Genomic DNA, 12,400 nt, shown 5'->3' with positions numbered 1-12,400 from the left:
CTCAGAAGCCAAGACAAAAGCACTAAAGAAAACAGACCTAAAGCCTAAAAATACGCTTTGGTTCATGCATGTAGTTGGAGTAAAACATAAGCTGCTACAGTCTGTGTGGACAGCTGGATTGATTAAAACAGAAGTGTATCTGTTCCATCAGAAATGTGTGAGAAGGACGACTGTAGAATTAAAATGCTTTCTGCGTAGACATACAGTTCAATTCTGGATGGGTCAACTTTGCTTGTGTAGTTGCACACGTTTGTTTCTTTCTATTCTGTTTTTTGCTGCTACATCCATACAGCTGTGTGACTGCACAAAAGAAAATGAAATGTGTGAGGCTGAATTAAAGAATACAAAATTTAGTGATATTGGCATCTCTTTCAATCACAATCTGCAACGTGCAAGATGTCAAACTGGGTGCTAAAGTATTTCTGTCCTTGTAAAAAAATACTTTAATAGTATACTTTCATTCTATTTTCTGTAATATATGATTCTATAATAATATAACAATATTGCAATATACCCAATACGATATAATAACATGGCCTATAATAACATGGCCGAAATATCTTCTTGAGAAATTGTGTGTGTTCATTTCGAATGCCTTTAAATCTTACCCGGGCAATATCTGGCTCAGAGGCAATGAGTTTACAAAATCGAGCCATGGCTGTAGGCCCTTCAAGCATCCCCTCATCCATGTTTAAATCCAGGACTTGGGCTCCCATCTCCACCTGGGCCTTAGCAATACTTAGTGCCTCCTGGAAAACAAAGAGGGAAGCACACACCAAACAGTTAATTGCAATATTGAGTTTCACCTCTGCTCATGCTTTGACTGCAAACTCTGAAATAAATGAATACATAAAAAAACATTTTTTCTGAAATTCTGTCTCACCTCATAGTTTCCTGCCATGATCAACTTGGCGAATTTGCGTGACCCAGCCACATTGCATCGCTCTCCAATGTTTACAAAGTTGGTATAAGGGCCGATCCTGAATGGCTCTAAACCTTTAAATCAAACAGACATTTTATCTCACTGACATCCTGTAACTTGGATAAGAATAAGCAGAGGTAAGGAGCTCTCCTGTAGCAGGGCATGGAAGTTTCAGCACCACTATATCATTTTAAAGATAAAGATACAAACAAACTCCCATGTCTGGATGTAGATGTATTAAAGTATCAAATAACAGCTGGGAGTGTATAATATATATATATATATATATATATATATATACTGTATATAATGTACATTTGCACAGTTCTAATTTCATCAGTAAAGCAAGAGATTTATTCACACTCACCAGTGTTGCTCTGAGTTTCTCTTTTTAACCCAAATACTGTTTTATGTTAAGCTACCACGTGTACGTGTATTTCAAATTAAAAGCGTGCCAGGAAAGGGAGTGGTTATAGCTTTTGAGCTGCTAGAAGTTTTTTTAATATGAAACAACAGCAGGAAGTGTTGTTGTCAAAAGCTTGGGACCTTGGGAACAACAGTTTGACAGAAACAATTAACTCAGGGTCCACTTATTAGCTGTTTCTGGAGCAGGTAACTGCATCTAATGGTTTTCTTCAGCAGACAGAGACTTTTTACTCATTACACATACATGATTATATTTTCTTTATTTTTCACTGAGCAAACTATGACTGTGAAAGGTGGTCAAAAGATCTGAATAAGCCTGTATGTGGACATTTGCCAAACCACATTATACTGAAATGATCAAAATCAGGCAAACACAGAGGTTCTAAATCTGCATCAACAGCAAGCAGAAACAGGAGCAGGATAGAGCACATGGATTCATAGCTACAAAACCTCACACACTAAGGTCTGTCATTAATCTAAGCCTGTTTCCAAAAAGGGCCTTTGTTCTCTATGTAGTTAAGGTAAATAAATAAATCACTGAGAACTTACTGTAATTTAAGTCAATATTTTTTTTATATATTCATCGACAACCTGATCAACTAGGTCTTTACTAGGTAAAGGTAAAAGTGACTAAAAATTATATTCACATGTATTAGCATTATCTTTCTATCAAGTTTCACTACAGACTCCGCAGATGGTAACAGGAGTTATCATACCTGACAGCAGCAAGTAGTCTTGATAAATGTCAGCAGCAGGAGCTCTTGGCTGGCAGTTTCTAACTGCTTCATGTATGGCTCTGTAGGAGCATGAAGGAGGGGAGAGAAAAATTATTTTTAAATCTTAAAAATTGTATGAAACTTAAGTTAACTCAATGTCAGAAAGAGACTTGTCAGAAACATAACAGTGACCTGATGTGTCCTGGAGTCGTCCCACAACAGCCTCCCACAATATTCACTAGTCCATCTCTAGCAAATTCCTGTAGACAAAAGACACAGAAACTTAGCTGCAGCAATGATGCAGCCAGGGGCAGTTTTTACATTTTTTTTTTCATTTTGAAATTAAATTTTATTTAACCAGGATGGTCTTTGAGACCAATATCTTTTTCAAGAATATTGTGTATGTTATAAACCAACACAGAGACAATACACACAGAAAGGAATAAAGAAAAGAACAGATAAAAGCATAAAGCCATTGTGAAATGCTTGACTTTAAGTTTACAATCATTTAATGTAGGAAAATATGCTTATTTGCTTTCTTTCTGAGAACCTCATGTCTGTGCGTTAAGTACAGAGCTGGAGTCAGGAAGTGGTTAGCCTAGCTTAGCATAAAGACTGCTTCCAGTCTTAGACATGTAATAGCTTAAACACATAAAACTAAAACCTTTCACGGGACATACACGGGTGAAAACTTGGCAGAGTTAATCAGTGTATTGGAGTTACAATGTAAAACCACACCCAACAAAAGAAAATGTTCTTTACAACATCATACATATATGTCTTTAATTCACCAAAAATATAGAGTCCAGACTTCACACAGCAATACACAACAAAAATTCACTTTGTTCAGTTTAGTGTCTTGGATCTGTCCCGAGTACCACAGCACCAGCACATAATGGGAGTTCCTCTTTCATTGTCTCATAGGCAGTGTTGAACTTGATGACCATTTCATTCTCCCCCACTGAGCGATTACTCTCATCTAACCACTGAAAACAAGTGGGAAGGGGTGATGCATCAGTCCCTGCTGGTTTTGTGTTTCTTACTATTGTGCATCTTAAAAGGTTCAAGCTTATACTGTGTTGACCCAGGAACTAGCTTAGTCTGTTAGCTAGTTGCCTGCAATGAACGGGCCACAAGGCCTATAATACACACTCAGAATAGCATTCCTATCCTTTCACAACCACAGGTACTGCATTGACCATTGCTATCGAAGGTAGTACTTTTTCTTTTTCACTGGCTCAGTCTGTACTTAAAGTCTCATCATCAGGTGTGTCTGACCTGTCGTTGGCACTCTCTCTCCACCAGCCTCCTCCATCCTCCCCTCATTTTGGGTGTACAAGCGTAATGATGAACGTACAGGTAAGGAGAGACCAATTGAGCCAGTGAAGAAGAAAAAGCACTAGTTTCAACCCCAGTGGCTAACAAAGTAACTGTGCTGGGGGTGCACCAAAACTAATGATCATCATGTACGAATGTGACCACGTAAAATTTGAACTCGCATATGCAGTGTGAAGCCTTGCTGACTCCAGCTCTGTACATAACACACGAATATGATATTAATATCAATCCTCTCATCCCATTCTAAGAAAAACAGTAAAAATGAATTTATTGTTTTGGTGGTGGATTATTTGAAAACTTGCTTAGTTTAATCTAATTTTGTGGCATTTTGCTTTTAGGTGTGACATTACAGAGTGATGGGGAGTGTGGGTAGAGAATGAGACCTGGACCACAGCATGCAAGTAGTAATAATAGAACAAAACCTTTAAACTGGAGGCTGTTACTTCTGGAGTTTCATCATAGTCTCCAAATGTGTTGGGAAGACCTTTATCAGTAGAAGATAACACACACAGCTCATGACATCATGATACATAATGCAGCCTAAACTATGTCAAAGATCCTGTGTGCTACAGTTGCTTATAAATATGAGCAGAATAATTTCAACTGTGTGAAAATGGTCAGTTTGAGGCTGTAGTTTGTGTTGGTGGTAGAACACAGGAACACATTGAAAGCTGTTTCTAAGAGTGCCAAAACGGTGCATGCATGTATTTATAAGTTTCAGTCCTTAATACGTGGAAATATAAAGTAAATCATGCTTGGTGGTTATATGTGTACCATATTCAAGTCAGTAATATTTAGTATGGAGCCTCGAGTGTGCCAATGGATTTATCATAGATTTATGCAATGTTAAATTACAATTAATTAATACATTTACATTGTATTTATTGCAGTTGCATTTAAATGGTAAAATAGAAAACTTATATGTCATTCTGTTTTGAAATGATCAAATAATAATTCAATTTTAAAATGGAATGGTATAAAAAGATTAAAAAGGCTTAAATAATTTAAAGACATCTGCTCAGTGTCATATTAGAAAATGAAGTTCAACCCACAGAGCAACAGCAGGTGCTCTACTTGGCCAACTGTTACCACACAACTACCTAATCTAAGTGGCAAATCTAATTATCATCTTTAGTTGATTGATCTCTGATTTGTATTTGTTATTTAACTTGTTAACTTATTCATTAAACACTGAAAATTTGTATAATGGCTGTGGTGGCACACTCCAGCCTTCGTACACTCTGCTCATCTGCTGTAATCAGTCCTGCTAACATACACTCAAGAGCAAAGGAACCCAAAACTTTGTATGTAAAATCTGGATTGAAGCCTTGAGTACTTTGTAATTACATTTTAACTATAAGCTGCTTCAGGCCTGGATTTGAAGATATGTAGTTGGTTAGACTGTGGGTTACCTGCGTTAGGATAACAGATAATGAAAGCTGTGGTGCTTTTTCCAATGGCCTCAATGAATGGTCTCATCTCTGTCGCACCCAAAGCACAGTTCAGACCAATACTGCAACATACAGAGGGACAAAACCAGTAAGAGACTGGGCTTTACTCCAGTAATAGAGCACAGTTGTGTTATTGTCAAGACTCTAATGATATGACATAGTAAGTGTAGTTAGGTTTGAGGTTCAGTAACTTACCATAGTGGTTTAGCATGGGATACACTCACTACAAAAGCCTCTCCAGTCTGACCAGACAGAGTTCGTCCACTCCGGTCAACAATGGTCCCTGAGATCTAGATTGTGAGTGGGAGAGAGCAAAAGAAATATTTAAATATAAGCTCAACTAAACCCTAAAGAACACAATCATGCTTGGTTAGCTCCAAGACAGCTGACATAGTGGCCAAATGTCCATCCTTTTTTTTTTTTGAACAATTTCTTTTTTTTGTTGTTAAACAAAATTGAGGAAAATATGGTTGGAATATAATAAAAAAAATAAACATACAAATATAGGTTTTCTTTCATAGCTGCTTTCAAACAGCAGGTCGATGGCGAACAAGGCAGCCTGTATAAGGGAAAATAAATCATTAGATGCACCAATCACTGTACATAAAACATCAGGGCCCATATTCACAAAGTATTTTATCTTACCACTAAGAGTTCTCCTAAGTCGCAATTAAAGTTTCTAACTAAATGTTTTCTCCTAAATCCTCTTCACAAAGCTGCTGAGACCAACTTTTACTAAGGAAAAGTGAAAATGTCAGCGATTGGTTGATGAAAGACCATCTGGGCTGGTAAAAACACATGCGTAACATTTCTCTGTTGTTGAAGTTGTTGAAGATCTAAAGGAAATGGTATGAATTGTCCTGTGATGTGGGTCCACAGAGACATTTATTGTTTGGTGAATAGATCAGCTGACAGGTGGCTTAGAGATCTCCAAGTTGTCAGCATTGCAAAGTTGCATTTTCTCTGTTGAAGTAGCAGCTTTGTGAATACAGGTCCTGGTTACATAATGAAATCAGTTATATGGGGCTACCTTAGCGTTGGCAGTGTCAAAGATGGTTTCAACCAGAAGGATGTCTGCTCCTCCATCTAATAAACCCCTGACCTGCTCTGTGTAGGCTTCTACTAGCTCATCAAATTCTGGGGAAGAAACACACACACACACAGGAGTTATTTCATTTTTGTGTTTAATGTTGAGGTTGTTATTAGTGGTGTTGTCAACTGCTTAATACTGAGAGTTGTTTCTGAAGATGGTCAGAAACTTCATGTATAGATATGTGCTAAGCCACATGTTTATGAATTGAAATTGAAATTTTCTGTTACAGATGTGAAACCAAAGAGACTACTCTTCTAATGTATGAAAATAGAAAATAGATGTCCACATGTTTCTAATAGGTTAAAGGTACGTGAGGGAGGGGCAAGAGGTCATATAAACAACTAACCACCATATGACCAATACCCTGACATTTAAACACAGCCAGTGACAAACTTAACTGTTGTGGTCACCTCAAACTCAACTGTTGTGGTCACCTCAAACTCAACTGTTGTGTTCACCTCAAACTCAACTGTTGTGGTCACCTCAAACTCAACTGTTGTGGTCACGTGGTGGGCAAAGGTTAAATTTGACATTACGCATACATCATGTTACATCATGACTTTTACTTTCCAGGATGGCTGCTAGAAATTCTATGGCCCCTAAAACAGTAAATAATATATGTATGTCTTAGGGCCCCTGTCCACCTCTTGTTCACTGAATCATTCATTTATCACTGCTCCTTTTTATTTATTTAACTTTATAGTTGCCACAGTTAAAGGTTGTTAAATGTAGGGCTTTTAATATCACATAGAATGAACTTTCCTATCTTTCCTATCCTATGAAAGTATGATGGAAACCAGTAGAGAACATATGACCTAAAATGATTTTTATTGTATCACAAGAGACAATATTTATATTTTCTGTAAATTAAATATAATATTTTTTAATACCTGCTAAGACCTTCAGGAAAGTTAATCAAATGTTTTTAAGATGTTCCAGGACCTGCGGATACACTGAAAAAGCACAGACATAAAAATGTGTAAGTCATCTTACTGATGTTCCTGAAGTCTGGTCTCTCCACAGATGGTGATACAGACAGGGTTTTATTGGTGGGACCCACTGCCCCAGCCACATAGCGTTTACAACCTGATAACACATACAGGTTACAGTTGAAGCAACACGAACAAGGAATTCCCCTGAGGGTCAGGGACTGTACGTTTATCTACCAGATAGCGATATGCTGCTCTAATGCTAAAAATTCAGCTTACCAGTTTGTTTGGTAATTTCATCAGCTGCCCTTCTTGCCAGCTCCGCTGACACCCTGTTCAGTCGATAAGCCTGCACCACAAACACACAACCACCACCAAAAGCAGAGGTTTACTTTTTAAATAAGATAAATGAGCTTGTGACAAACAACATAATTATTTTTATGATTATCTTGAACTGGAAATAGTCTTATCTGGTCACTTGGTAACTACACGCAAAAACCCCAACAAATGAAAACTAGTCACACATGGTATAAATGAGTAATACAATCAAAACAAGTTCTGTACAGTACTACTCATCAGTGAGCATCAGACAGCCCACCCTGACGGAGTTCTCATTCTTGCTGGGGATTTCATCATTTTAACATTTTGACATCCAGCTTGAATATGATCCTTTCAAACAGCTTCCTCAGCTCACTCTCCATTAAGATCCTTGAATTGTGTGTAGATCCTGGACACTGTACAACAATGTCTAGAACTGTATAGGTAGCATCTAATACAACCTGTTTGTTGATGGTGTGATTTTCCTGTTTACAAATACCTCCTCCTCCATTGGTGGTGCAAAATTTTTTACATTCGTTCCATCTCTGGCACCGATCGCACCGGGTAGACTGGCAATTGCCATGAATCTGCTTTATTTCTCTGTAGCTGTTGAACACCTAAAAAGAAGTCGTATGAATTGTCCTATGGTGTCGGGTCAGAGCGCATTTATTGTTTGGTGAATAGATCGGCTTTTCTCTGTTGCCAACTAGAGCAGCGTTGCCAAACACTTAACTTAACTTAACCTACATTATAGTGTGTTAGAGATCACATTTTTCCCCATTCTGATGTTTGATGTGAACATTAACTGAAACTCCTGACCTGTATCTGCAGGTTTATACACTGCACTGCCACCACACGATTGGCTAACTGGATAATTGTATGAATAAGCAGGTGTTCCTAATAATGTGGTCAGTAAGTATATAATGTTTTGAAACTAGGTAACACATTACTGTGTGATTATTACCTAATTTAATACAGATGATTTGATTATGTGTTATATGACTTTCTTAGGCCAAAGTTAGTAGAGTGAGTATATTATTGATATTATTTTCTGGTAAGAGTTTTGCAAATTGACACTTTGTTGTGAAAATAGAGCCAAAAAAATTGTAAAATACTTTAAATTGGAGAAATACATGTCTTTTCTGTTCATTCATAATGGTAAGAGTTTTATTAAGACAAGCTGTCTCAGCTGTATCTGCTGAATGCTGAGAGGATGTTGTAGTTTAAGGTGCAGTTAACAGCAAGGTAACAGAACTAGGTGAAGAGTGTACAGTTGTTTGTAGAAGTGGGGGAATTCATCAGCAGTTAATGAGTTAACACCAGTCAGTCTGTGTATCTGACCTTTGTTTCTACAACTACGTAACTACATGAGTCCACGCTGGTCCAACACTGTTGACATCATACCATGTGCTCCAGTCCATAGTCTGCCTGAGCAATGGAAGTGCTACTGAATGTGTTCGTCTCTATGATATCCGCCCCAGCCTGCAGGTACTCCTTTATACAGAGGAGAGCACAGGTTACGTACATCCAAAACAGACAAGATTCAAGCCACTACGAGAAACACTGTCCCTGTTACTCTGGATGATCCACAGACCTCACTGTGGACAGTTTTCATAAGGACAATTCTTTTAGTACACAGTGGTTCGCAGGGAGGTCTGTGGATTATCAAGATTAACATTAACAAAACATTATTCCTGCAAAACATGTTGGCTTTGAGTTTGTCAAATGTCATTTTACACTGCTTTTAAGCAACACAAACAAAATTCAATTTCAGTTCATCATTTCATTTGTATTGGTTTGGTTGCACAAATATCTCAAAATCCCACACTAAACTGATATGAACTGACACCACCACAGCTAAGTGAGAAAAAGTTGCTTGGGTGAATTACCTTGTGTATTTTGTAAATTATATCTGGCTGTGTGATGCTGAGAAGGTCGTTGTTGCCCTTCAATGAAAGCGGGTGCTCTTTAAACTCGTCGCCCCTGAATTGTTCCTCTTCAAGCTTATGCTGCTGGATCATGGTTCCCATCCCACCATCCAGGACCATAATCCTTTGCTGCATCACTGCTCGTAGCTCAGACTCTAATGGACATCTGCATCCTAGAAAGAAAGTGGGTAACTTTTCAAATACATTTAGTGTAAGACAAACTTTTCAAAAAATACAAGCAGCTGATAACCAACAACACTTTAATTGAAAACTTAACTATCAACTAAGTAATAATGAAGTAATAATCTGACTGGTTCCATTCTTCTGGTAAAAATTGTTTTTCTCCTTTTAACTCTAGGACTGCCGGTCACCACTCTGACTGCGTGGCTGTTTCTGTATTTAACGGTGACGTCAGAGATTACGCGATGCCAGGGTATGCGCGGACACAGATTTTTCAGCGATGGGGCAAGAGAGGGGATTCACACCTCCACCCAAACGTAATGTTCAGGTTCCAATCCCATTCTCGGCTACTTCAGGCTGAGGGCTGATATGAAAAAAAGAAAACCACTGGTCAAACGCTTCCTGCGAGGATCCGAAGGGTGAAGCACATTGCTAGCTGTTCTGCTCCCCAGTGGGACCTGGTCCCACAGGCCTGCCACCGGAGCAAGCAGGCCTGGAGTTGGTGTGGATCAAGACTGTGCTCAACTGACTGTGCTCGCTTCTGCCAAGAGGGCTGGGGATCTATGTGCTCTCTCGGTGAAACTCCTTCTGCATGTCTGTCAGCAAGGACAGGGGTGTGGTGGAACTGGGACGTCACCCATCATTTCAGCCCAAGGTTATCACTTTTGGCTTAAGGCATTTTTTCCTCCCCACAGTAGCGAGGAGCAGAGGAGCCCTCATACTGTGTACTGTGTGCCCTGCGCCCGTGGACCGCATGGCAAGCCTCAAGAAGTCAGATGTGTAAATTACAAATTGGATTTGTGATGGTTAGTCTAACCATCATGTAATGTACTCAGTAAAACAGCACTCAAAATTGGTCAGGTTTGCTGCTTGGTGTCTGTGTGCACAACTGGGCTTGGGTGCCCCGCGGCTGTACAACTTCAGCCCACTAGTGTGTTACCTGCCCAGATAATATTACACGGATAATCAAAATTGGTTGGGGAGGCCAAAGTCGAACACCAGCAGCAACTAGGGTGGTCACCAGAACCGATACTTCGGTACCAAGTCGATGCCATGTGGCAAAAAACGGTATCGAAGGAACAGAAATTACAGACACGTAACGAGATTGATAGTGACCCTCTTAGGAAGTAACGTGAGATTGACATCTTATTGAGGGAGGCAGTTGAATTAGTGCTCGTAACGCCCAGTCAGGTCTTATTGCGCACAAGCAAGATGTCATTAACTGTATCAGCAACTTATCTCATGGTGCAAAAGTGTTTTACCTCAAAAGTGACAGTAATCTACCAAAAACATGTGTAAAAGAACATTAACACTAATTACTGCATCACTGGCAACATATGAGTGACTCAGAACACATTCAAGCACAGTTTCTCCAGCACATGCTCTGCCTCTGCCCAAGGGAGGATGAGGAACGTCCACTACTAGGCTGCAGTCTAGCCGCAATAACAAATGGAAGATGGCGACAAGTTCAGGCACACAACTTTTTTTTTTTTTTACTTTTTAAAATAGGTATCGAGAATGGTGGAATTTCACTGGTATTGGTATCAACTACTACATTTCTGGTATCGTGACGTCCCTAGCAGCAACACAGCCTAGAAAGCTGCAGACACCAAGGCAGACATGGAGACAAAAGTAAAGTTACCAGCAACAAAGTTGTTATAAAGACTCCAGCCAAAGTTAGCCTAGTCAACAACCAGCTCACTCCCACCACCTGACTCACCCTTTTCCAGATGACCTCGGTAAAGAGGAGCCTATACAGGTAAATCAATAACCAACTCATCTATATAGTGTTGAATATAATCACATCATGCCTGATTACATTATAAAATGCAAGTGCTTCTTTGGCCTTGATTGTTCACCATACACACCTTTGCTATTATCACATGTATTTACAGATTGATCCAGATAAAAACAGCAGCATATGTACAACTTGGCGACAATCACTTTTTGGTGTCTCCACAAGTGCAACCCCAATAATTTCTGGAACCTGAGGACACATACCAGGCCTGGGTATGTGTCCTTGGGACCCTAAGGCCACTCGGCCAGTCAGTTTGCTGGACTAATGGGGTCTAGGCTGAGATACAGCTGGAGGTACAACAATCCCTAATTGCCTTAACCTTACTGTTAACCAGTACCAAAGTCCGCTAGAGGGCGGAGCATATAAGAAATAGCAGTTACTATGAGTACATGTGTAGCCCTCTAACTGCAGGCCCAGCTGGCCCCCTTTTTTGGTATATGTTGCTGAGTTGCCAAGGAGGCTGCATATGTTCTGGGGTTTTATAGGGGGCCACAGTGTGTTGTTGCTAGATCTCAAAGGTCTCATGGGGTATTAGGATACAAATCAACAACAGCACCATTGCATCCCATTATTTCCACTGGTCTGTGCTGCACCATGAGCGCATGCATAGCGCAGGTGAAAGTCGTGGATGCAGCACTGTGCACTGTGAAGACCCCCTAACAGTGCCCTGAACTCAGCTCAGAGCAAATGGCATTGTGTCTGGACAGGCCATCAGGGTTCTTAGGCGGAGCCTGAAGGAATTAGCCAATTGTGAAGCCCATAACAGAGCTCCCACATACTCATAACACTGGAGTTACGGCCAGTAACTACTGTTTCTCACTCAGCCCGTGGACTGGTTGCCCTTGTTTGCTTAGTTGTCACCATACTGGTCATAAGAGCGTCTCTATTACATGACCAGCTTACACACTTAACCTGCTCTGTCACACTAGCAGCAATACATGTTCTATCAATGCTAAGTCTACACAAAATTACCTTTTACATCTTGTTACATGTAACACACTGATGTTAGTTAATTAGTATAACTTGACACACACGTGGTGTAACAAGTGGTTGGACACTATGAGGCAGAAGGCTAAAAGCTAACAGTTAACATTGGGAAAGCTAAGTGTATTTACCCGCTTCTGAAGAGTACTGATGAATGACATTAGTCGGAGCCATCTTGTGAAGAGCCAGCCTTGAGAACAGTCCCACAGTCCGTCTGAAGACCAAACTGTTAATTTTTGAGCTCAGACTTTTACAACAACTCGGCTCTTATTTTCTGCAGCTTCCAGCCTGCCGGCGGCAACGTCTGCACTTCCGGT

The 12,400-nt window shown here is 39.8% G+C and overlaps 1 protein-coding gene across 2 annotated transcripts in view; it reads right to left on the bottom strand.

Annotated features, from left to right (window-relative positions):
* mtr (5-methyltetrahydrofolate-homocysteine methyltransferase) overlaps positions 1–12,372 on the bottom strand; it is a 37,100-nt gene extending 24,728 nt beyond the window's left edge. For both annotated transcript variants that reach the window (XM_022766053.1, XM_022766054.1), the window contains exons 1-14: positions 12,215–12,372; positions 9,083–9,294; positions 8,598–8,687; positions 7,155–7,224; positions 6,940–7,032; positions 5,884–5,990; positions 5,353–5,412; positions 5,049–5,143; positions 4,815–4,915; positions 3,825–3,886; positions 2,257–2,324; positions 2,065–2,144; positions 884–996; positions 609–749 (exon numbers count right to left, since the gene is read on the bottom strand). In XM_022766053.1, the coding sequence (XP_022621774.1) occupies positions 609–749; positions 884–996; positions 2,065–2,144; positions 2,257–2,324; positions 3,825–3,886; positions 4,815–4,915; positions 5,049–5,143; positions 5,353–5,412; positions 5,884–5,990; positions 6,940–7,032; positions 7,155–7,224; positions 8,598–8,687; positions 9,083–9,294; positions 12,215–12,257 (1,335 nt within the window). In that variant the 5' untranslated portion in view covers positions 12,258–12,372. The remainder of the gene's footprint in view (positions 1–608; positions 750–883; positions 997–2,064; positions 2,145–2,256; positions 2,325–3,824; positions 3,887–4,814; positions 4,916–5,048; positions 5,144–5,352; positions 5,413–5,883; positions 5,991–6,939; positions 7,033–7,154; positions 7,225–8,597; positions 8,688–9,082; positions 9,295–12,214) is intronic.
* Positions 12,373–12,400: the final 28 nt, after the last annotated feature.

This window comes from Seriola dumerili, unplaced genomic scaffold (assembly GCF_002260705.1).
Source record: "Seriola dumerili isolate Sdu_G_001 unplaced genomic scaffold, Sdu_1.0 BDQW01000807.1, whole genome shotgun sequence".
Lineage (NCBI taxonomy): Eukaryota > Metazoa > Chordata > Actinopteri > Carangiformes > Carangidae > Seriola > Seriola dumerili.
The sequence above is the reverse complement of the archived record's forward strand: the minus strand, read 5'-3'. Positions and strand labels throughout refer to the sequence as shown.